The 26900-nt window shown below is 43.3% G+C and overlaps 1 protein-coding gene across 1 annotated transcript in view; it reads left to right on the top strand.

Moving 5' to 3' along the window:
• The window catches only part of LOC146063246 (leucine-rich repeat and fibronectin type-III domain-containing protein 2-like), a 424978-nt gene extending 410130 nt beyond the window's left edge, over window positions 1-14848 (top strand). Inside the window, exon 4 of the mRNA XM_083175460.1 lies at window positions 8887-14848. Coding sequence (XP_083031586.1) covers window positions 8887-9814 — 928 coding nt within the window. The 3' untranslated portion in view covers window positions 9815-14848. The remainder of the gene's footprint in view (window positions 1-8886) is intronic.
• Window positions 14849-26900: the final 12052 nt, after the last annotated feature.

Raw genomic sequence — 26900 nt, 5'->3', positions numbered from 1 at the left:
CCTGCCCATTCTATTTAGGCTGCTTTCAATAAAGATTTTTGGCACCGAGAGTACAGTATAACATTCCTAGCTCAGGAATTTTTATTGCAATGTTATCCCAATAAAAGCCGGTTCCAGAGCATTGACCAGACAGGTCAGATTTCCATCCACAAGACATTATGGCCCCACGGAGAGAAAGACAAGAGCTGCAAAAATAATGCAGATATAATTTAACCTTTACTTTCTAAACTAATTGGCCTGTGCTGTTGCAGACCACAAAACTGCGTACTGGGGAACACCAAGTCATTTCTGCAGGATGTGCATTAAATCTCACCTACATAGATCAATAAAGTACACTTCACCGGCTACTGATAGGACCTATAATTGTTACTGTTCTCTATTCTTGGAAGCTGGAGATGAAAGTCAAAAGGAAGTTAATACAACCTTGTTTTCAATCACGCTCCATTTGTTTGATCTGTTCAGCTGCAATTCCACCCAAGGGGACAAACCAAGTAGCCTGCCTCTAGTTTGTCCTCATTTATGCAGCATTCATACTGTAGTTAGCGCAGTAGAAATGAAACGATGGGGAAGAGGTGCAAAGTGCTGGGGAAAACTCTGGGGAATGGATCTTGGGTTTCTCTCATGCTAGACTACAAACTTAACTTTTATTCTGAGGGTGCTCACTTTTGAGGAAAGAGTCAGCAGTACGAAGCAAGATTGGGGCTGAAAAGTTTCTCAACTATCCCAAAAAAAAAAAAAAAACGTCAAAAGGCATAGGGGGGTATTCAATTCCAAATCCGACTGTCGTCTAGGACGTTCCCGAAAGTTGGATTCATGGCCGATTTTGACCCGTTCCAACTTTAGTATTCAATGTACCGACTGTCGAGTGTTGGAAAGTCCATAAATTGTCAGAAATGGTCACGGATTGTCAGAAACGGCCACGAATTTAAAAATCCGGGGCCGTTTCTGACAAAACAGAACCGACTTAAAAAATTTGGATCTGAATTCCGTCTTTGCTGTTGGTAATGGCAGCATAGAATAGGTGAGTGCCGCTATTTCCGCCAGCAGAAATAGCGGCGGGGATTGAATATCCCCAATAGTGGTTTCCAGGCACCTGGTTGGAGCCTTAAGAGTCAATATAAATATTGGAGGCTGCTTAACCTTATGGGGGTTAAATCCTAAGGCACCCAGCCAGACTTAGCGTAAGTCGCACACAGGGATTAAAGTGGTCATGGAGGGGGGACTCATTTCCCTCTGCCACCTAATTACGCCACCGTCTCCTCTCCCCATTATGCAGATCCAGGGATAGTGGTAGGGTTTTTGGAACCCCACTTTAAACTAGGTGACCTAGGTGGAGGTTGAGCTAGTTCCATCTAACCATTAGAGGTGGTGTAACTGAGTTCCGCCCCATCTCCCCCGCACTTTATCCCTTGGTCGATTCTATGGGCAAATGATCCAATGGTGAGCCATTTATGGGGAGGGGGCTTTGCTTTGATGAAAGATATCTCAAGCACTTTCGAATCAAGTCTCTTCTTCAAGGCATTAAATAGCGTGAGGAAGAGGTGTTCTCTCAGAACGATGTAAAATGATAGCTGCACTTAGTACATAAAAATGGGATTGTTTGTCAAAGAAATTGAGTATTTTATTATTTCTAAAATCACAGAATAAAAACATATAATAACATAGAGTATGAAAGGGAGAGGCAGTGGGTGACAAGAGAGGTTGAAAGAAGAGTTGTGATTCACAAAGATAGTGAAAAATAATGAGATAGTGGGTGACAAGGAAAGGCAGTGGGTGACAGAGAGAGGCTGATAGAAGAGAGGTGATGGACAGAGATAGTGGAAGATAATGAAATAGTGGGTGACAGGGAAAGACTGTGGATAACAGGGAGAAAGTGATGGGAAGAGGCAGTGGGTGACTGAGAAGCAGAGGATAATGGGTAATGGGGAGAAGGTGATGCCTTGGAGAGACAGAGAGTGACAGGATAGAGAGGATGATGGGGTGATAGTGGAGGGAAGAAGTAGAGGTAAAGGCAGTGGGTGACAGGGATAGGTAATGGCAGAGGGAAAACCTGAAAGGTAGAGGTAGTGGGTGACAGAGATAAGTAGATGCTTGGGGAGGCAGTATATAACAGCTGTGAGGTGGCAGAAGGCTGACAGCAAACATAAAAGGTAAGGTGTATTATAGCGGCACTTCCTGCTTTCCCTTGCTAATGTACACCAATGCACTCGAATCTACCTAGTGACAGCTGCAGGTGTTGCCACATTGCCTCAGTATGATGACGTCCTATTTTATACATAGTAGTGCTGATAATGACAGGGGCGCATAGCACCCCTGTCATGTACCACACTGCGGTACATTCATACATGGGGAATAAGCAGTGTAGTGATACAGCTTCTTCATATGCTGATGGCTAATACATCTCGTGTACTTATTATTTGTAGGTTTTTAAACCTCTTGTAGGATCTGCCATTTTATTTTGTTATATATGGTGTTTGGCAGATTAGCACACCTACACTATATTATTTATTGCCTCCAAAACCTCCCCTACCTCCATATCACTTTGCCCAGCCCCTACAGTAGTAGTCCCATTGCTCCCTTTCAATCCAAATGTTACATACTCTCTCCTTTCTGTCCCCCACCACCACGCACATTCAGAGCAGTTGCGTTATCATTGTCTGCCTGCCCGCTCCTTACATAGTTTAAAAATCATGTGATCTTGTGCAGTGAAACTGTGAGGCTGCTGGAGCTTCATGAACTTCAGCCTTCTCCTGTGAAGCTAAAACGGCAACAGGAAGAGGAAGTGCCGAGTGCAGACCAGCTGTTACAACTATTTTATGGAGCTTGCATTTGTCCTTCCTAGTGCGGATATTACGGCTGCTTTATAGAGATTGTGAACTTTTTGCTGTCCAAATATTTTTTTTATGCTTTTCAATCAGTCTGGTTTAAATGTTTAAATGAATTATCATTTTTATTTTTTATTCAAAAATTGTCTACATTATATGTTGAACGATGTGAAAGTTCTTATTTTTAAAGTGACTCACCATTGGATCTGCTACTAGCGCTGGGGCTGTCGAGCATGACTAGACATTGGACTTGAAAGGGTTAAAGTTCATATACACTAGCAATTTTGCCCAGCTTGTATACAGACCGATGATGGGGAAAACCGATGGGGCTAAAAAAAAACGCTCATTGCATACACACTGAGCGTTTTTTGCCCATATCAGGACGCTATGGAAAGCCGTCTGCCCAGTAGATCATCTGCTGGCGGACAGCGATGATGCGGGAATGTGCATCAGCACTCGCCGCTGCCCTGTACACACTGGGCGGCTTTTGAGCTGAAAGCAGCTCAAACGAAAAAGCTGAACTGCTTTCTGCTCAAACTCGCCCAGCGTGTATGGGCAGTGGCGTAAGTTCATCCAAGTTGCCCGGAGGCAAGATAAGTATTGGTGCCCCCCCCCAAAAGAAAAATAGTGCAATCAGTAAGGTGTCCGTCTCCAGTAAGGTCATGGGATCTAATACAGGGTGTATAACTTGCAAAAATGATGTTAGAAGGAGGAGTTAGCCACATTAGCAATATCAACGGCTTTCAATTAACTGATTCAAACTTGATGGGGAGGAGAGGTGCCCCTTGGGAGCAGGAGCCCGGCGGCAGATGACTCCATTGCCTCCCAGAGTTCTGCCTCTGTGTATGGGCCCTAGCTTCTATCCATGTCAGGAAATGCCTTCTTCGGTAACGTAATATTCCAGATTCGTAGAAAATGAAATATGTAAATGCTGGCAATAGGCAGGGACAGGAAGTTGGAGAACGGGATTATAGCGATACGTTGAGATCACTGCAATCCATTCATCACTCCTTCACTTGTCACTGGTGAGAGCAGGTCTTTGTGTTGCGCTCAGTGTTCTAAAGTCTGTTTTCTATCGAGCAGTAATCTACATATTCTGGATTGCAAATATTCTGCTTTCTGACACCGGAGAAGTATGATTGCTGGATATCTGCTTAAACACTGCTATTGTTATTCCTTAGGAGAACTGAAGGGAAAACAAACACATTATGCTGCATATTTTAAATGTTCAATTTCCTGCATCGCTGTTGATTTTTTTTTTTTTTTTTTTAATAATAGAGATTCCATTACAGCATGAAAACGGAATCCAAAATTGCTCCAGAGATTCAGGCTCATAATACCGGCCAGTTCAGCATAATTATAGCAGCAATGCTCCTGCTGGGATCACCTGCACAGCCAAAGTACACGTGAAATATAGATTTGTTTGCATTACACCATTAATATGCAGGGAGGATATTGTACATACTGTGTGATTGCTTGTTGTTGTATAATGTCTCTGTTTTATTATACAGGTTGAGTATCCCTTATCCAAAATGCTCGGGGCCAGAAGTATTTTGGATAACGGAGTTTCTGTATTTCTGAATATTTTATCTCAGACACTGAATTTGAATGCCAAGCAATCATGTCCTTGCACATATTTAGTGCCAGTTACATGTTATTTCCTCAGTAGTGCCAGTTATACAGTAGATGTACCCAGTAGGTTTTTAGAAAATAAATAAATAAATAAATAAATCATTTTGGAAATGGTGTTTGGAATAATTTGGATAACAAATATTTGGATAAAGGATACTCAACTTGAATGTGGTTACCTTATATATACATGAATATATACATATATATATATATATATATATATATATATATATATATATACTAGGTGATTCATCGCGCCCTACGGGCGCTCTTCACACCGTCGTAAGGGGCTGCTCCCCCTTAATTTGTGAACATTTGTATATGAAAAAGATGGTTAGAATTGTATGAAAGATGGCCTGTATTGCAACTTGAGTTATAGGCAAAATGTGTTAAATAGAGAGCATATGATGTGGAAGGGGGTGTGTATTGTTTTGTTTAATTAAAAAGCGGTTACAGAGTAAGATGTACATTAATAGTGTGGATGGTACAGTGACATTTGTGGGTGTGGGGGGGGGTGTGCGTGTTGTTTAGGTGTGTGTGTGCAATAGTATAGTAGGGTGTTTTTGAGTCAGCGGCTCCCCACTGGCGGAGGTCACGACACAGGAAAACAGGAGGCTGGGTAGTGATAGGGGTGTGTGGGCATAAGCGGGACTAAAGAGGAGGGTGGTAGATACTGTGCAGCTTCTGCCAGTGGGTGAGGGTCCAGCGTGGCAGTACAGGAGTACGGGATGGTGGCCCTTAGTCAGTGTCTCCTCCTACTGGGTGGGAGTTCGGGTGCATGAGAGCAGGAGGCTGGGCTATGAGGCATGATAGGGGCATGTGGGCAAAACAGCGTCAGCGACTCCCCAGTGGTGGAAGTTACGGTTCAGGAGAGCAGGAAGCTGGGTAGTGATAGGGGTGTGTGAGTATACGGGGGACTAAAGAGGGGCTTAGGGGTGCTGCCGTGCGTGGATGCCGTGAATTGCGGGAGGGGGGGTCGCGGGGGGGGGGTGTGTGGGTACCGCGAATTGTGGGAGGGGCGCGGGGGGTTGCAGTGAATCGTGGGAGGGTGGGTCGCGGGGGCGGGGGGTTGCCGCAATGACAGGAGGGGGGTCAGGGGTGGGGAATCGCGGTAGGGGGGTCGTGGGGGGCACCGTGAACAGCGGGAGGGGGGGCCCGGCGCGAATCGTGGGAGGGGGGGTCGCGGGGTGCCGCAATCGCAGGAGGGGGGGTGTCACGGGGTGGGGCCGCGAATCGCGGGAGTCACCGGGGGTGCCGCGAATTGCGGGGGGTGTGCTGAAAATCGCGGGGGGTGCCGCGAATCGACACAAGAAAAAATCAACACAGAAAGTTCAACACATGTAAATGTTGACATAAGTGTGGCACTTCATCGGTGTCCATGTCGACACATGAGAATGAATATGAAAACATTAAAAAAGTGAAAAATAAATCTTGTCAACCTTTTTCATTGTCGACCATAGCCATGTCAGTGTTTTGCATGTGCCATTTAATCCTGGGGTTGCCGTGAATCGCGCGCGGGGGTGGGGGGGAGGGAGGAGGTGAGTGGTGTCCGCAAATCACGGGAGGAGGGGTCGTGGGTGGATGCCGTGAATTGCGGGAGGGGGGGTCGTGGGGGGGGGGTGTGTGTGGGTGCCGCTAATTGTGGGATGAGGGGGCGCGGGGGGTTGCAGTGAATCGCGGGAGGGTGGGTCGCGGGCGCGGGGGGTTGCCGCAATGACAGGAGGGGGGGTCAGGGGTGGGGAATCGCGGTAGGGGGGGTCGTGGGGGGCACCGTGAACCGCGGGAGGGGGGGCCCGGGGGGTTGGCGCGAATCGTGGGAGGGGGGGTCGCGGGGTGCCGCGAATCGCAGGAGGGGGGGTGTCACGGGGTGGGGCCGCGAATCGCGGGAGTCACCGGGGGTGCCGCGAATTGCGGGGGGTGTGCTGCAAATCGCGGGAGGGGGGTCGCGGGGGGTGCCGCGAATTGCCATAAGAAAAAATCAACACAGAAAGGTCAACACATGTAAATGTTGACATAAGTGTGCCACTTCATTGGTGTCCATGTCGACACATGATAATGAATATGAAAACATTGAAAAAGTGAAAAATAAATCTTGTCAACCTTTTTCATTGTCGACCATAGCCATGTCAGTGTTTTGCATGTGCCATTTAATCGTGGGGATGCCGTGAATGGGGGGGGGGGGGGGGGGCGGGAGGTGCATACCTCCCAACATGACCCTCTCCAGGAGGGACACATTGCTCTGTTTCTGGACATTCTTCTTAATTTATGGATTACCATCACCTGTGCTTAAACACCTTTCTTATCAATTACCCTGTTTAAAACAGGTGATGACAATCATAAATTAAGATGGAAGTCCACAACCCAGCGTTACAGCTCCAGACACACTTTGAGTGACAGATGTAGCCAAATATATAAGATATATATATATATATATATATATATATATATATATATATACATATATATATATATAAAGCATTCTACAGTACAATACAGAGGGCATTCCAGTGACTTCTATAATACACACAGACCATTTTACCAACCTGAAAGCAATACAGAGAACATTATTATGACATCTGGACAATACAAAGGACATTCTTCTAACCAATACACAATGCAGGAATCATTTTATCGATCTGTGTAGTATACGTACTCTAGAAAATTTTAGTGACTTCTACTGTATATTCAATACCTAGACCTATCAGCTGTCCAATATACATGGCAATTAAATGCATTTTAGCAATACAGAGAACAATTTAGTCACCTCTATTAAATATAAAGTATGTTCTACAAACCAACATACAATACAGAGAACATCCCAGTGACCTATATTTCTATATGAATGCACAGTGCATCCTTTTTACCAACATGAAAACAAACAAAAATCTTCTGACCAATCATAGGTACTGCGCATCAAAGTTGGACTATTGTGTATAATCGGGAAAAGGAGGTATTGGGGATGTACAATGTAGATGTATGCTCAATCTGTATCCACTTGTTATACAGGAAGTGCTTGTTATACAGGAAGTGCCTCTGCAGCTGTGGTTCAGCATACCTGCAGCTAGTAAAGAAACACTTTTGCAACTCTTCAAAATCTTGTGATGATTTGTACAAAGAACGTTTTACATACATGTTAGAGATGTTTAATAAAATGTTTACGTATTGTATTACTGCTATATACTGGGATACATATGTGTGGAATGTGCTAATTTCCTTCTGATTGCTTTCCAGAGATTCATAAAATGTCATTATTATACTTCTGTTGCTGTAAAACTACAAATGTCCTTCAATTACAGAAGAAAACAATATTATTATTCCAGCACCCACAATGTCATGTTACCTTTTAGATATATATGTATTATTTCTAAATAAAGGGCTACAGTGATTCTGAGACACAAACAAGTACAAATGCAGCCTTAGTGATCCTGAAGAGGGGGAGGAACTTCCCCCCCCCCCCCCCACACACACACCACCATTAGGCAGAGCCTAGACCAGTGCCAAGAAATTTGTGCCCTACCACCCATAAAGGGATAATGGTCCTACAACACATGGTAGCACAATCGTTTACACATTACACCAAATGTAGTGGCCTTGATTCATATTAAACCACACAGTAATGCCCCTTATACACATAATGTCCACAGTTGTTCATCTTAACTTTAAATTGCATACGCCGTGCCAGAATAAGCCGCTGGGACAGGCTTTTCTGTTGTAATTACTGTTCAGGACTGTGGTAGAGGTAAAACATAGTTCCCCCTACCATTAGAGGTGGTGGAACTCAGTTCCACTCCGTTCCCTCACACTTTAACCCATGTGCAGCAGCATTCACATCCTATAGTGTACATGTTTATGCGATCGCAGTGCCCTGACCTTTTTTAATCCATGGGCAGGAGGTGCTGTCATCATTATCATAGGCACTTACACACACCCCATGCTACAGTAGGTGCAAAATACCAGTCTGTGTTTGCTATCCACACATTTGGCATAATCAACTCAAAATATGGAGTAACATGCACATAACAGGGGAATGCCCAGGTTTTTTATGGGGAGGCCCATAAAATATTGGGCATTACCCTCCAGCCTCATCCTTCCCTCCGCTGAAGGCGTATGCACAGGGTGCCTGCACATGCACAAAAACAGGCATGCGCAGACCTCCCACAATTTAAATGGGCCCAAATTCAACCCTGTCCGATCAAAGCGGAATCACCCCCTTTTAATCACCCCCTTAAAAAAAAACAGCCATGAAGTCAGTGAGTCGGAATCATGCATAACTTGCCAAAAATCAGAATCAGACACATTTTATGGCCACTGTGCTGCAGGGCATTGAAACTGTGCTATAAATAATTTTCATGCTTTCCCCATCAAACTTTAGTTTTATAGCTATTATCATCATTATAATGTATGTCTCCTGTTTCTGTTTCATTTTAAGGATGATCCCCGCCTCCAACAAAGCATTTGTCGTGAACAACCTGGTGTCTGGAACGGCGTACGATCTGTGCGTTTTGGCTATCTGGGATGACACTGCAACAACACTAACCGCTACAAACATCGTTGGATGCTCCCAGTTCTTCACCCAAGAGGACTATCAACAGTGCCAGTCCATGCACAGCCAGTTCTTAGGGGGAACAATGATTCTAGTTATTGGAGGCATCATAGTTGCTACATTGCTGATCTTCATTGTTATTTTAATGGTAAGATATAAAATTTGCAACAGTTCCCAGGGAAAGATGGCCAATGTCAGCAATGTTTATTCACAAACTAATGGAGGAAACTCAGTGCAAAATGGGTTGCCGCCACAAGTCAACCCAAAAGTGGTGGTGAGGAATGAACTTATGGAATTCAACTGTGGCTCAGCGCACAGTAGTGTCTCGTCCTCTTCTAGTTCCGTGAATAGTCCAGAGGGTGATGACTACAGTCTACAGAGTAACCAAAGCACTGTGTCCAATAAGTGGAGACCTGTCTCCAGGTCTAAACATAACATTGATAAGCTAATGGGGGCATTTGCCACCCTGGAGTTGAGGTGTCAAAGAAAAGAGGACACTGTAGACTCCAGGACTACAACAACAGTTCACCAGTCAGACAAACAGCCTTTGCTGGGCAACCAAGAGTCCAAAGTCCGTAGCCTCCTTATGTTACCTCTGGAGGGGAAAGCCAAACGTAGTCATTCATTTGATATGGGGGACTTTGCTGCAACACAGTGCTGTAGTTACCCAAGACAGATGTCAAATATTTGGACTAGGAGAAGCCTCTCAGTTAATGGGATGCTTTTGCAGTATGATGATAGTGAACTAGTTGGGGACACCATTAAAAGCACCTACGACAGCAGTTCAGAATGGGTAATGGAGAGCACAGTGTAAATACAGTCCAGTTTCTTTAATGATATTCTTGCTGTTTGTTAAGGCAAGCATAGTGTCCAAGAAATATACTGAATGAATTGCTAAGTCTCTGGAATCAGAGACGGGTAACACAGAAAATCCACGGCAGGAGTTACCATGACACAAATCGAGCCAGTTACGTTAAGCCAGTGGTGGACTGTTCAGCAGAGCAGATGATAAGCACATGCAATAGTCCAAGTGCTCTTTATTGTATGAACCCAAGAAAAAGGAACACTGATGAGGGAATGTTCATTCCTGTCTTTTAATATGACCGATGATGAAGAATCGCAGAGGCACCCAAGAAGTTATGATGAAGCCACCAAACGTCCAAACAACTACACCATTTGTGGTCACCTCAAATGTTTTTATTTTCTTTTTTTATTATTATGCTTTATTTTACTTTATCATTTTCTTTTTATTTATTTTTTACCAAATGTGGTTTATTTATTGTCGTATCATTTGATATAGTTATTTTAATCTCTTTAATAAAACTAAAGGGAAACAATCTTAAAGTTTAAATATATATATATTTTTCAAAAAAATAAAGTAAAACAATTTATAGACCATTTATACATATTTTTTCATCAGCTTTTCTGTCTACATTATAGAGAGATGGTAATAGAATATAAGTATTTAAGAGTTTTAAATGCACACAATGAAAGTTTAAGGGACAAATTAATTTGGGGGATGGGGGTGCCTATGAACCACATAGTATTAAGTGAAATCATGTTATTATTTATTTTAGGAATGTAGTCCTTTAAGCCCCAAATGTACTATGTTATAGGTGCTTGAGTTTGTTTTGCTACTTGGGACAAAGTACTGCATAACTTTTAAGTAACTACTTGCTGGGAGTGAAGGGAAATGTTCAAACTTAAGAAACTCAAATGTTGCTGACCCACAGTACATTTGTAGCACTTCCTAATTCATCGCTTTCCCTCAAAAGTTGATAATGATGATTTCTAAGAGGCACTTAATCAAAGGCTCTATAAGGCAGTTTTACTGAGGCCAACATATTACTGACTTATATGTATTTAATTTAGAGATTCCCAAACTGTGGACCTAGGCACACAGATATTTTGGGACACTTGCAGGGTTTGGAGGTCCAAGACCAATTCAAATTATTTATGGTTAAAGTAAAAGGCAAAACCAGTGCTTGTGGCTTCCAATCATAAAATATTTAGACAACCAGAAAAAAATAATGTCCCTCACAACATAACTATGTATGTGGAGTATAAGGATGACCTATAACCATAATTGATTTAATTTAATATTCTTTTCAGAATTTCTCAAGAAGAAACATTTGGCCTAGGGGTGCCGTGAATAAAATTTTGATTCTATAGGGCAGCGTGGCTCAAAAAGTTTGGGAACCACTGTTTTTTTAACCATTTGCTTAGGATGTAGGTCAGCAGCAACTTAAGATCTTAAGAGTGAACATCAATTACAGATGACCAAGGTCTAGTCATTCCCATGAGGGTACAAACTAACAAATTCAATAGTGCTCAGAATATAATAACATATGACAAGATAAAAATTGTCATTCCAGATGTCAGCAACCCAATCAACCGTATCGACTGGGAGTAGCAGGATTTCATTGACGGCTTGCACTTCCTAGGTAAAAATTACCGGAGAGTACCAACGTTTTTCGAAGGACTTTTATGGATGTTTGAGTCGTCCACCATCACTCTCATTAATGACTTTCTTGTGACTGAGAGGGGGAAAAAGTACATTCCGCTGTCATGGACTTCATTAGCTCTGGTTTAATTTTTGTTTCTACAATTTCTCTGGTCTTTGGCATCCTCGAATATTTTGTACAGAAAAAAATTAACAAGGTGAATATAATGTATAATGTTTTTTTTTTTTAATCACTAAAGACAAAGGGATGAGAGCTATATTGTGACCTGGCTGTGTACTTCACTTGTATGGTCGTGTTTCCTACTCTGAGTTTTAGAATTTGACATTTATGTGAAAAAAAAGAACCATTTTTGCTACAAATTGTACAGTAAAAAAAAATATCTAAAATTAAAAGTGGACTTTTTTTACTAAAAGTACATAAAAGTTTTATATTTTTGGGGAATATATGATAAGAGGAAGAAATGAAACCAGGAGCTGCTTAAATTTTGCATAAACTCTTTCTAATAATGTAGAACAAAAAGAACATTAACCCTTTCAGTGCCAATATCTCTGTGAGAGCTGTTTAATGTATCCGCTAAAAATGCCAGTGGCGCCCATATTGTTTATATAAATTCAAATAAAAAATGTTGAGTGAAAAAAATATTATATTTCCTGTATAAGGTAAACATTACCGGTCATTATGAGGAATCATTATGATGGGAAAAAAAAAATGTTTGCTTGTCAATTTTCACATCTATTTATACAAATTCACTTGGTACTCAAAGAGTTAATGTTAATGACAAAATTGTTAAACCCAACTGTATCAAGGCACATAACTGACTGATGCAAAGGGATTGCAAGCAGATTATGTAATGCAGTGAATAAAGACATAAATATATAATACATATTACCGTCACTTTATGGTTCATTGCACTTCTGTAAGATAATCTTTAGAGAGATATAAATCTTGTGTCTATTCCTTAAACGATACACTGGCAATGGGAGTAGTATTTCGTGCCTTGCAAATGTATAACAGAACCCCACTGCACAGTTTGAGGTTGGCTAAAGATGTGCCCAATTCACACTCACGTCTGGATTCTTTGGCATCTCCTGCCTGCTTTATTTATACCATTTCAGGCAGAAAACATTGTTGCAAGTCAACATGGGAGACACATTTACAAAGGTTCTGTCATGGGTTCAAAAATCTGCTCGCTCAGTACAGGAGCCATTGTTTCTCATTGGTTTGGCGTAATCTTTGTATCTCTACTCAAAGTAATATTGGGTCATGACAATTCTCCTGCAATGACCTAGCTGGGAACATGGCCTACAGTAGGAAGTGTTTATAGAGATAGCTTGGAACCATGTCTATCGTACTACAGAGAAATATATATATATATATATATATATATATATATATATATATATATATATATATTTATATAGTAAGTTACTCTGTGCTATCCATAATAATTGAGGAAGGAATATTACTACGGTAAGAGTCACTATAAAAATGAACACGTAAGATTCACAAAAAAGATTATTCTTGGGAAACAAAGACCCTTTCAAAAGTGGAGATCAAAGGGATAAATATTTAACATTATTCATGAGATTCATGTTATGCTAAGGGTTGTCATTTTTTTTCTGTGATTCTTTTACTGTTTCTTTTTTCCTGCAGTTACTTTTACAGCTGAAACTTTTTAGAATTCAGCCCAACTTTTCGTTTTGAGAACGATATTTACAAACAGAGTTGTTACCTTCCCATACTTCCCAACATGACCCTCTTCAGGAGGGACACAATGCCCTGATCATGGACTTCCCTCTCAATTTATGATTACCATCACCTGCGTCGAAACACCTTTATAATCAATTAGCCTGTTTAACACAGGTGATGGCAATCATAAATGAAGAGGGATTTCCAGGAACAGAGCATTGTGTCCCTCCTTGAATGGGTGATGTTGGGAGATATGCCTTCTAGGACTGACTAATGCAGCCCCACATTTACATCACAATTCCACATTCTGCCGATACCACACTCCGATTGGTAGACATCTATAATTGGTGATCCGTCAGCATGTTAAAAATCCCTGACTCAAAAATCCTGATAATGTTTTGGACAGAATCGGCAAATCAAGGATTTCCAATATGTTGGATTTCCCCATTCCCCTGACCCAGGCAGTGGCAGAACAGGGAATTGCCCCGATGCATGCCTGATGTAAAGGATGTGCCCCTTAACTTTATGAGAACATGTCCTCTTATCACTTACAGGGCCGGATTAAGGGGGGGATATATTTTTCGGAATTATTTTTTTTAGCTAAAGGTTTTGGGCTTGGGAGTGGAGTAGTGCTGCAACTTCACCTTTTTGCCAATGTGACCATGATTAATGATGCTGAGCATCAGGAGCCAAGACACACTGGCTGCACAAGTGTGCAGTGCATAACTGGGAGTTGACTAAGTCCCATGAGACTTTGCACAAGAGTTCAGAGGCTGCGAGGCTTGTGCTGAGCTCTGCTTGGTGAAGCTCATCATATGCTTCTCAGGCCCATGGAATACAGCAGGAGCGGCCTCGTCATGGGAGGGTTTTTAATCAGAGGCAGCACTGAGCCTGTCAGGCCTCCTACAGAGTAAGGTACAAAGGGACAAACACAGGCTTTTCATGTGGTAATAAATATATATATATATATATATATATATATATATATATATTAATCCACCCCCCTGCAGTTACCCATTGACCAAGTTTATACTGCCTTTACTATGTTTTGACAGTGTAATATTCTCCCATGCAGCCCCCCTTTCTAAAGTGACTCAAGACCCCCGAAGGCTTAATCAGTCCCTGATCACTTATGAGCATTTTCATACAGTTTGTTTTGAATAAAGCAAGACAACTGCTAAACATGAATTAAATGTTCTGCATTTCATCCGTACGTAATAGAAACAGTAGAACAGAAAATATAGTATCAATTGGCAAGGATGCATTTTCAAAATAATGGAGGTGAAAAAAATGCTACAGTACCTTCATTTTCCAAATATACTGTACATTATACTTTTCATCGGGATTTTTAGGTTCAGGGGAAATCGGAGGAAAAACTTCACAGTAAAGGTAGTGGGCAAGGGGAACTGCCTCCCATCAGAGGTTTTAGAGGCTGACAGTAGAGCAATTTACACATGCGTGAGATAGGCATAAGGATATCATTACCAACAAATAATGATCAAATAGGGTGTAAGAGTAACAATGTGGTTAGAAAAGGGGCTGACTACATGGGCCTAATGGTTCTTATCTACCATCAAATCCTGGCCGCACGGCATCGCAATCGAAGGCAGAAATAAACGTGGCACAGTCTTTTTCTACTATCTTAGAATGAGGGGCATGCTGCTCAATGCTGCATGCCCCCCAGATCACCCTGCCCCCCCCCCCCCCCCCCCCCACCTCCACCCACCCACCCCGGGGCGGCCACCCATATCGAATCAATAAAGGTGGCCACAGCATCGTCCCATGTGTAAGAGTTACTGGGATTGATTCTGCAAAAAAAAAAGGACCTTTCTAGCTAAAAGACCACACTTTCCAAGTTAGAGAAAACATTCTTTTTTTTTTTATCCTTTAATTAACATTTGTTTAATTATGCATTCAAATTAAATTCATTCACTTATCCTAGGCACACTGGCAAATATTTTACTCTATGGAAAGAACAGGCAGTTTATTATCTCCACTAATATGTACTAATCCACAGTGGCGTCAATTCAATTTATGCTAAACACTGTTGGATTTATTTGTTTTAAGTCTAAACTGCCATATACAGAAATAACAGAGCAATGTTGTATTATTATTATTTTTTTTTAATATACACTTGTATATAAATTAAATCCAAAATGCATTTCATAGCAAAGTTTCAGATCTTAAGCATTTTTTTCATGTTTGATCCTTCAATATGAATTTAATATAGCTGGCTGGTATTGTCGGAGGCTTTGCTGTTTGGAAAAACCCAATTTGGAGCCTATGGAGATGTAAAGAGAAATAAGCAAATTTAGCTTCAAGTAAATTCAGTGATATTTTGCTACCACGTGTGTCCAAAAATCCATCACTGATGGAACCTTGCAGGTGCTACACAGAGCACATAGGCGCTGTTATGATCGAAGTGTCTTAGGAAAGTGATGGCCATTGCTGGGAGGCGAATGGCTGATGGCTACAAAGATGCAAGGACATACATTATTTTATCTTTTGGGCGTCTTATAAGAGTGTTGCGAGCTTGTCTCTGAACACTCTGACGTGCAAAGCCGCTGAACTTCTCACATAGGATGCCATGCAGGGACTAAGGGACTGTACCTGCCATAAGGTTGGTGCACATTTTGATGGTGGGTCTAAAGACGCACCAAGCGGTATTACAGCATAAAAAGACATTAACAGTGTTCCCAGGCCTACCATTTTTACATAGAAAAGAGCATGATGGAAAATAATTTTACTCTGTTTGCTAAAAGGAGCTTATTCTGGTTGACTCGCAAGGCTTCAAATTTTGCAGCCTTGTGAGTCCCCCAGGTGCCACCTGAATGGCCGCATGCCTCACTCACACGCCGCAATCCACTGATGATTTGATAATCATCCATTCTCAGACCTGGATGCGGGGGAGAAATCATTTGATGTTCAGTGACCGTCCAGAGATTTCCCCAATGATGTGGTGACTCAGATCTCCGAGCACCCTGTACAGGGAGCCGGATAGGCAGCTGACATCCGCTGGCGTCAGCTGCCCATCCCCCGAACCCACGTCATCAGGGATTATCAATGGGAATGGCCAGCATTTTCAAGGGAATGCCCATGAAATGATGGGCGTTCCCATGGGTGAATCCCCCGGCCCACCGCCCCACGCCTGGAGTTCTGTGTGCATGCACAGTCGCCAAAAATTGGTCCCCCCATGCGAACACGTGGAGGACCGATTAAAACAGAATCAGCCCCAAATGATCAGACCGGTGGCTGCCAACAGCCACAACAACCCAGTTTTTGATGGCAACAAAAGCTCATGCAGAGGACCAGCATTGTGTTGTAGGGGGTAGATTACATAATGGGATTAAGGATGGTTTCACTGGACGCTAGTCTGATCTTCCTAAAAAAATTTTTTTTTTAAATTTGACACTCCCTTGCTAAACCTTGTGATCAGAGGTTACAGGCCTCTAAAACTAGCCACAAACACAGTTACTGTACGTATTTGTAAATATGTCCTCAAAGACCAAAATGTTCTTACACTGCATTGTGTATTGGGTAAACATGGCCATTATTACTAAAGCAGATTCAATGGGATTTGCTAAAATTGTTGGTGGACCTGCTTGTAGATCCAATCAGTCAGTTGTGCATAATCTTGGCGCTTTAATCTCACCGTTTGTCCTACTGCTGAAAAACCGCTTATGTGCATGTCTAGCCAAATTAGCAATAGATGCATTCAAATCTGTGTCAAGATGAATGGCTGCATCTGGCCATGTTGGAAAATATTAAGTCAAAGCGGATCCGATACGATTTGCCGGCGGTCGGGATCCCGGCGGTCGGAATCCCGACACTGGAATCTTGACCGCCGAAATCCCGACAAGGGGGGGACATGGATCGCCCCCCCCCCCCTTGCGGGCTCGCTGCGCTCGCCACGCTATTTTATTCTCCCTCTATGGGTGTCGTGGACACCCACGGAGGGAGAAAGTTTCGGGATTTCGGCGGTCGGGATTCCAGTGTCGGGATTCCGACCGCCGGGATCCCGACCGCCGGCAAATTAACTGCATCCCGTCAAAGCAAGTGGCATATAGGTATTTGCACATAGGTACAGAATTCCGATGCTACCTACAGAAATTATTTTGCTCATTGCACTGTTTGTACCACCAGACTTGAAAAGAGTGGTGCAAATAAAATAAAAAAAACAGTATAGTTGGTCATCCAATACCAAAGACGGCTGTTAGTTCAACATTAAGTGTGACTTGATATAGTTAACAAAACTATAAGATAACATGTTCTTCTGATACTAGAGTAAAAGGGTCCAAGTTGCCAGAGGTGCAGTACTGTATTTCAGCTGAGATTGCCCCTATTTTTAAAGCAGCAATCATTTAAAATAATTGCCACTTTAAAAACCTGGGCATTCTCAACCGAAGTCCTGCACTTCCGGAAACTCAGACCGTATTACATTTACACCACGAGCACTAAATTTAAGAAGTGACCAGAAAATGGAGTATTCCATATAAAGATGGGAGAATTTCTCATAGCGACCAAGCATTTTTCAAGAACACCTTATAGAAGGATAGAAGCTGATTGGATGCTCTCGGGACTTCATTACTTGTGCACTTCTCCAGTCTTTAAAAGGTTTGATACCACCCCAAAATCAGCTTATTTTTATTTATAGTAAGAACAAATTAATCTGATCTTGTCTGAACCACCTAGGCCAATGATGGCCATCTGAGGTTCCAAGAGAGAATCTGAATTCAATTTTTTTTTTGCATGACAATATTTTTGAAAAAAAATAAAAAATATTAAATTACAATACGTAGAATGGAGCTTCTGAGTTTTTTTACAATTATTATTCAATAAAAAAAACACATTAAAAAAAGAGTCATTAGCATGTGAAAAGTTTTTAGGATGAGACAAGCATCTCTTCGCTTTTTCAGTTCACCAAATCAGCTGATATTGGGGAAATTGTTAATTTTTAGTTAATTGATTTAGTAATCTCGAATTCATCTTTTTTAAAGAAACAGTTGTTTGAAAAGACTTAATATTAGCAAATCCCCCATGGTTCATGGTATTAGTCCAATAGCTCTATTATCAGTAAATGGCTTCACATTTTGTTTCCCACTGATTCCCACAAATAATGATTACATTGTGATGTTTATTAATTATTTATTAGGTACATTTATTTTTATTTTTTCAAAGCTGTGAAAAAATATTTTAAAAACGGAATTGTGAAATCCTGAGATTTAAACCATAAAAACATGTCCTATATTTCAAGTCTTTTTAGGCAACCTTCAAACATTCAGACATTGGTAAAGCTAAGTTTGCAAAAACAAATTACTTTTAACTAAAATATTTTATTTTAATTTTATTTAGAAAAAAAAACACATTAGAAAGGTACAGTTTCCATTTCTATCTATTTTAAAGATATTTATTGTTGTACCACATGAGGTTTTGCAAGTTTATTTCAAAGAAACACTTTTTCAACCAGGGCCGGTGTAAGCTTTTTCAGTACCATAAGCAAAACTTACTGCTTCCACCACCACCTCCTACACACCAATCCCGACTTTCCAGAACCTTTAGATGAAGCGAGTTGAAGGTCAACACCTGCCGCTTGCATTAAGTTCAACAAGTATGCCTCTAGCAGCTGTCTATAGTAAAGCCAGACATTTTTTTTGCAACTATGACAAATCATAGTTCATCTCCATTTCCCCCAAAAAGTGGACATAAAATGCAATCCCAAACAGTAAACATCTTTGTTTCACAATTACAGTAAAAAACAAAAAAAACATTGACTAAAGATTATGCAGTAGATGTGTCATACTTTGGAAATAGATAAAGCGTCTGATTTAGACCCAGTTACAGATGTCCGAAAATCACAGATTGTGATTTTCGGACATCTGCATATAGGTGCATGCATGAGTGTATGTGTGCAAACACTTATACGCCAGACACCTCGCAAATGCAGTTTAAGTTTCAGCAGGGGGCGGCAACAGGGTTGTCAACAGACCATTGGGGGTGCGGGCATGAGCATTTTCTTGGAAAGGCCAAGAAAATGTAGGCATGCTCCGACCACTCTGGGAGAGGGGCGCGTAGTTGTGACCCAGAACTTGGCCTGCATGCACCTGGCTTTGCAGCTAGGCTGCGCAGCCAGGGGGCTGGCGGTCATATGCAAGTGCTTCATTGTGGAGCGAAGCGTTCACACTTTAGAAATGTGCTCTCAAAGTTTTGCGGGCTCATCACGGGGAGGGACCCGGTGAGTGTGGCTCCCTTGCCCTGTGATGGGCTATGCTGCCTCCCCCCCGCCCCCAGCCTATCAGAATTGTACTTTTGAGAAATTGCACAAATGTACAACTGAGTCTAAGGGCCAGATGCACTAAGCTTCAAAAGGGATAAAATGAGAGTGACAGCCAACCAATCAGCTCCTACCTGCCATGTTACAGATTGTGTTTGAAAAATGTCAGGCAGGATCTGATTGGTTGGTTGTTTATCACTCTCCATGTTATCACTTTTGAAGCTTAATGCACCTGGCCCTAAATCAGACCCATTATACCTGTCCACAACATCGCCCCCTATAAATTCCTTTTCTTCATTTGTGTCTCTCGGTGAAGAAGCGCTAATTGCTTATTTGTCTTATTGTCGGGTCACTGAAGAGAGTTTGGGTTAACATAAAAACTGCTAATATCGTCTCATGAAATTCAATAAACACAAGCTTGCTCCATGAGCTGGATAATGCTGACATTACTCCTTTGAATGCCTTAGTCTCATTTTGATATTTTACACTATGTACAGGCTATGTTTGCAGGAACTACTGTGGACACTGTATATATATAGCACATGTACGCATTCCAATCATTTCAAGTCATATTAAAGTCAATGTACCGTACGTGTCAACTTTACGTTCTCTGCCTCCAACAAAAGCCATCGATTCTGTTATGTTCCCATTTCATGTCATTGTATGTATATTTTGACATTCTGCCGGCAAAAAAAATATTGTTTTCAATAAAATTCCAAATAACAGATAATGTTCTTACATCTATTTATGTCCCCACACAATCGTGTAAAGTTGGAGCATTTTGGTATACTAGGGTTGGGTTACTGTATCACAAGTCCTCTGGCACATCCTCTGCATTTCTCATGTGCTCAACTGTACAATCTGGGTAAATAAATCATGCACCATTTGCATGTAATTCCTATTTCAAATGATTTTATCTTGACAGAAAAAAATCCTACTTGATTGATAAAATAGAATTGAATCAGATACAAGGTTATCATACTATAAGATTTCATTTGTTTTTTGAAGGACCAAGGTACCTATAAGTATTAAGTAGGTCTTTAGAAGGTCAATATATCTCCCCAAAAACTGTTTCTTCAACACTCTAGGCCAGTGATGGATAACCTTGACACTCCGACTGTTGTTGAACTACACATCCCAGCATGCCCTACATCATTTTTAGCATGGCCAAATAGCAAAACAGAATAAATATTTTTTTTCCTCGAAATTCTATACACAATCATCCATAATGACAAGATGAAAAAAGTTTTTGGGAGATTTTTGAAAATTTATATAAAAAAACCCCTAAGAAATCAACTGTACATAAGTATTCACAGCCTTTGTCATGAAGATCGAAATTGAGCACAGGTGCATCGTGTTACCACTGATCATCCCTGAGAAGTTCCTACAGCTTAATTAGAGTCCACCTGTGGTAATTTCAGTTGATTGGACATGATTTGGAAAGGCGCACACCAGTATATATAAGGTCCCAAAATTGTCAGTGCATGTCAGAACTTAAACGATGCATAATGTCAAAGGAATTGTCTGTAGACCTTCTAGGCACAAATCTGGGGAAGGGTACAGAAAGATATCTGCTGCTTTGATGGTCCCAATGAGCACAGTGGCCTCCACCATCCATAAATGGAAGATGTATGGAACCACCAGGACTCTTCCTAGAGCTGGCCGGCCATCTAAACTGAGCGATTGGGGGAGAAGGGCCCTAGTCAGTGAGGTGACCAAGAACCCGATGGTATCTCTGTCAGAGGTACAGCATTCTTCTGTGGAGAGAGAAGAACCTTCCAGAAGGGCAACCATTTCTGCAGCAGTTGACCAATCAGGGCTGTATGGTACAGTGGCCAGATGGAAGCCGCTCCTTAGTAAAAAGCACAGGGCAGTCTGCATGGAGTTTGACGAAATGCACTTGAAGGACCCTGAGAAATTTTTCTGTTCTGACGAGACAATGATTATACTCTTTGGCATAAATTCATCACCAGGCCAATACCATCCCTACAGTGAAGCGTTATGCTGTGGGAATGTTTGGAGTCTAGTCAGGACAGAGGGAAAGATTAATTAATCAATGTACAGAGACATCCTGGATGAAAACCTGCCCCAGAGCGCTCTTGACCTCAGAATGGACAATGACCCTAAGCACACAGCCAAGATATCAAAGGAGTGACGATAACTGTCATTGAGTGTCCCAGCATGGGCCCAGACTTGAATCTGATTGAACATGGGCGTAACTGACGAAAAATAGGTGTATGAACTAGCGTTAAGTGCAGAAATGCACTTAATGCTAGTTAACTAGGGGGGATTATGTTTTCCTCAATGTATTACTAGTGACAGCCCGCTGAGTTATGCTACGCGGGCCTGTCCCATGCAATCCTCCCCCCCCAGTGATAAGCAGCCGGGGCGATGTGTTAACAGTCGCCCAGACGTTAACTCTCCCCAGTCACTTTCACCAGCTCAGGACTAGCATTGTCAGTACTTGTTTCCTAGCACGGCGCCCGTCGTAGGTGATCGCATACCTTATGTTAAGGTATGTGATGGACGCGACCGACGCGATTTCAGGGCTATTTTTAGCCTTTTCCCCGACAATTAAAAAATCGCGTCCATCGCATGCCTTAAGTTAAGGAATTCGATGCGACCGATACGATGGACGCGATTTTACATAGGGAACAATGTTAAATGGGCCAATGGACCAGATTTTTCATTGTGTACCCACCCTTATGGGTATTTTACATGAGAAATGCCCCCCCCCCCATTGTTAACGCCACCCCACAAAGAATGGCAACCCGAAGCGTGACGAGCGTAGCGAGCCCGCGAGGGGCGGCGGTACGCATCCTCCGACCTTTTCATACCACCACTATCCACGTCGGCATAGAGTTGATTTTATATAGTTTGGCGAGTGCAGCGAGCCACCGAGTCCGAAGTGTGGCGAGCGCAGCGAGCCCCATGAGGGGACGCGTAATACCTGTGAAGTAATGCGCGTCCCCTCACGGGGCTCGCTGCACTCGCCACGCTTCGGCCTCGGTGGCTCGCTGCGCTCGCCACACTATATAAAATCAACTCCACGCCGACGTGGATAGTGGGGGTATGAAAAGGTCGGAGGACGCGTACCGCCGCCCCTCGCGGGCTCGCATGTGCAATGAGACGGCTTGGGGGCAAGAGAGGGACTTATTAAAATGCGCATGTGCAGACCTGAGGGGGCGCCGATAAGGAGAGCCATTAATGATGGGCATAATAGCTCTCCTTATTGGTGCGGGGGAGGGGGGTGTACAATACATGATAAGCAGGAGAAGCGGGACCTGTTATTTAACAAGCGTTAGGGGCAGATTAATACATCCCATTTTGTATAGAATTTTGTTGGTAAAAAAAAAATTTATTCCGTTTTGGAATAGGGCGGCAACATAAAGAAATGTGGAAAAAGTGAAGTGCTGCGAATACTTTATGGAGTGTCTACATTCCGGTCTGATTCTGTGACACATTAAACACATTCTTACCATACTCTTTCTACCTACCTTTCTGTTATTCTGCCTCTCCATTCATAAGGAGGTGTGACTGTAATATGTGCCAAACTGAGCACATTCTGTAACATTCTGTTATTATCTGTAACTATCATCTGATGCTGCTTTCAGACCGCATAACTGGCTTTGACCCTGTATTTGGAAACGTTTCTAAAAACGGGTCTGCCAGATAAAACCCCTTTCACACCGCAGCACTTAAACGGTATATTACCGTTTAAGTGCCGATTTTTTGACACTGGCAGACCCGTTTTTGGAAACTTTCCAAATACAGGGTCAAAGCCAGTGCAGCCTTCAGCCCTCCCCTCCGTGCAGCTCCCCCCCCCCTCGCGTGTCGACCGAGAGCATGTCGACGCCCCCCGCGCATGTCGACGCCCCCCGCGCGTGTCGACGCCCCCCGCGCGTGTCGACGCCCCAGCCCGCGTGTCGGCGCCCCCCCGTGTCGACTTACCCCGTGCCGGTACCTCCGTTGTGGACTGCAGCTCAGTATGCTCGGAAAGCACTTATGAAAAAAGTGTCTTCCAGAAAATGGCTGCCCCATAGGAAACCCTGTTTAAAAAAACTGTCTTCCGTATGGGGGGCAGCCATTTTCCGAGCATACTGAGCTGCAGTGCCGGGAACCACAACGGAGATACCGGCACGGGGTAAGTCGACACGGGGGGGGGGGCGCCGACACGCGCGGGGGTCGACACGCGGGGGGCCGTCGACACGCGCGGGGGGCGTCGACACGCGCGCGGGGGTGTCGACACGCGCGGGGGGGGGCTCCAGTGCTGTGAATACTTAATGAGCGCTCATTAAGTATTCACTGTGCTGAATTTAGGACCCAGCTCATTGGCTGGGTCCTAAATACCGTTTCTGAGCCGATTTTTGCGCTAAAATACCGGTTCAGAAACGGGTAGGACCCTGCATTTTAACCGGTTAGAAAAAACGGCATTTTCTAACCGGTTAAGTGGGACTGGACCTTTCAGACCGCACACATTACCGTTTTAAAACGGTAAAAAAACGGCAATTTACCGTTTTAAAAGTGCGGTCTGAAAGGGGCATGTGATAACATTTTAATGCTAATGTCCTGTGAGAATCAAAACTATAAATACCAATTAAATAAGCCACAAATTATCCAACTCTACATGAGCCCAGCAATTTATGTGTTTACATTGGTGCTTCAATTAGAATTATACTCCCACTCGTAGGTAGATTATGAAAAACAAGTTTACAAGTTTAGTATAACTTCTAACTACGGTACACGTACAAAATGAATCCCCCTTTATTCAGGGCCGGAGCACCCCCTTTATTCAGGGCTGGAGGGCCAGAGCACTGGAGCGCCCCAGGTGGGGGGGAGGGGGGCTCCCCAGTGCTCACCCACTCCACCCATGGGGGGTTGTGATGTGGCGGCCGCAGCCACATCGCTCCACGGGGAAGGGGGGTGGCAGGTGATGCGGTGGCTGAGTCGCTCCATGGGGGGGGGGGAGAGTTACGGCCAATGCAACTCCCCTCCATCCAGGGGGGGGGTTTGCTCCCAACTGCCACCCTCCAATGGCTGGCAGTTGGGAGCCTAAAGCTGCCTAGTGGTGGTGCCTATATGAATTCATTAAGATAATCAATATTCCCACAATCCTCCCACAAACAGGTCAGCAGTGACTGTCCAGTTTGATTTTTTATCGGAATTCATCAACTCCAATTGCAGTACATTGGATTTTGATTGAGTTTAATTGTAATTTAGTTTATATTTGCTAATGTTGTCAATAGTTGTGATGATAACCGGTGATACCTGTAGATCAGCCAGACTAATCATGGTTTTCTCTTTTGGTATCTGGTATTCATTTCACACCTACAGTAATTTGTTAATTAATGCTGGCCACACATCAGACCAACTTTCCTCCAACCATCCAACTACTTGGATGGATGGAATAAAAATCTGGTACTGGATAGGAGCAAATGTAATTTGTAATGAAGTCATTTGTTTCCCAAATTGGAAAATGGACAACAACTATCACTCAGACAATGGCCCTTATTCTAATTCGGACGGTACGGCCCGCGTGCGGCCGTACCGCCGATGTTTTTCTTCTGCACATGCGCAGAGGTCAATCTGCGCATATGCTGCCCCCTTCGCCGCAGACGTATTTCGTCCGCCGCAAAGGGGGCGTATAGGGGCGTGAGAGGCTTCATGCCCTCATTTCCCTATGTGTACGCCCCGCGTTTCATGGGCGTTCCCATGCAAACGCGGGGCGTATGCATGGTAATGAGGGCATGACGCAACTCATGGGGGCGGAAAGCTGACGTCGCCGGATGTCAGCTTTCAGCCCCCATACAAGCTACCACACGGACGATTGTCCGTGTGGTCTCAGCTTGCGGGAGCTGCCGGGGCGTGCGGACCTGCCTTCGATGGTCGACGACCATCGAATGCAGGGGGCAGCTCCCACCATGGTGGAGGCGTACGCCTCCACCATTTTTATGCGGATCGCCAGCCGTCCGTGTACGGACGGCCGTGGCGATCCGTAGGGTGGGCGGGGATTGGTTTGTGCGGCCGGAGCCCCGTGTGCGGCTCTGGCCGCACCAACCAGAATAAGGGCCAATGTACTGTAGTTAGACCTATTTGATTTAAACAATTTCACTGAATGTTTTTGTCCATTCTCCTGAGTTTGTGAACAAATTGCTTATTGCCATTTGCCCCCATACAGTACCAGATATTCAGTCCTACCAATCAACTAGTTGGATGGTTGAAGGAAAGTTGGTCTGATGTGTTGCCAGCATTATACGCCATTGGCCAATGGCCATGCATATTTAGTTAAAGTTGCTAAGCAATATTGCTACAACTAGATACAGGCAAGAAGCCCCCACCTCTCTCAAAATAACAAAAACAGTAATCAAAGGCAGAGTTTAGACTGTGCCAGATTATTGGTATTGAAAATAATTGCTGCTGGTTTTCCAGGGTATACTACAACATACCCTATGTATATACTGGTAAGAGGTAAGGGAATGGGATTCCTGCGCAAAAATTTCAACATTCAATATTGGTTTAAATAAAATAAAAATGAAAAATCTATATTTTGTTAATATAATAATTTTATTTATACACAGGTAATAACATGGATATTATTACATGTGTATAAATAAAATTATTACATTAAGAAAATATTGATTTTTTATTATTTATTTTGGCACTTGTGTATTATCACGGCGCCCGTCGTATCGCATACCACTAATTAAGGTTTGCGATGGCATGCGATGGACCCGATTTGAGGCTTTTCCCGGGATCAGTGTACAATTTTAATATGAGTGCGATGCGATGCAACTTCAATGTTAAATGCCCACCCAGACCCGATTTTTAATTGTATACCCACCCTGATGGGTAATGACAATGTTAAATGCCCCCCCCCCCCCATTGTTAACGCCACCCCACTATCAATGCCAACCCGAAGCGTGGCGAGCGCAGCGAGCCAGCGAGGGGCGGCGGTACGCGTCCTACGACCTTTTCATACCCCCACTATCCATGTCGGCGTGGAGTTTAATTCATATAGTGTGGCGAGCGCAGCGTGGCGAGCAGACGCGCATTACTTCACAAGTATTACGTGTCCCCTCGTGGGGCTCGCTGCGCTCGCATATATAAAATCAACTCCACGCCGACGTGGATAGTGGGGGTATGAAAATTTTGGAGGACGCGTACCGCCGCCCCTCGCAGGCTCGCGGCACTCGCCACACTTCGGGTTGGCGTTGATAGTGGGGTGGCGTTAACAATGGGGGGGCATTTGAACATAGTCATTGCCCATCAGAGTGAGTGTACAATGTAAAATCAGGTCTGGGGGGGCATTTAACATAGGAATCAGGCATCTGGGTGTCTGTACAATTAAAAATCGGGTATAATCGCGTCTCATCGCATCGCATGCGATCATATGGCATGGCATGCGATGCGACACGATTTTGTGGTTGTACAATGCCCTGCGATGGAAATCGGGGGCGCCGTGATAATACACAAGT

Source organism: Crinia signifera, chromosome 3 (assembly GCF_055691185.1).
Source record: "Crinia signifera chromosome 3, ASM5569118v1, whole genome shotgun sequence".
In the NCBI taxonomy this organism is placed as follows: Eukaryota; Metazoa; Chordata; class Amphibia; order Anura; family Myobatrachidae; genus Crinia; species Crinia signifera.
Note: the sequence above shows the minus strand (reverse complement) of the source record. Positions and strands in the feature narration are given on the sequence as shown.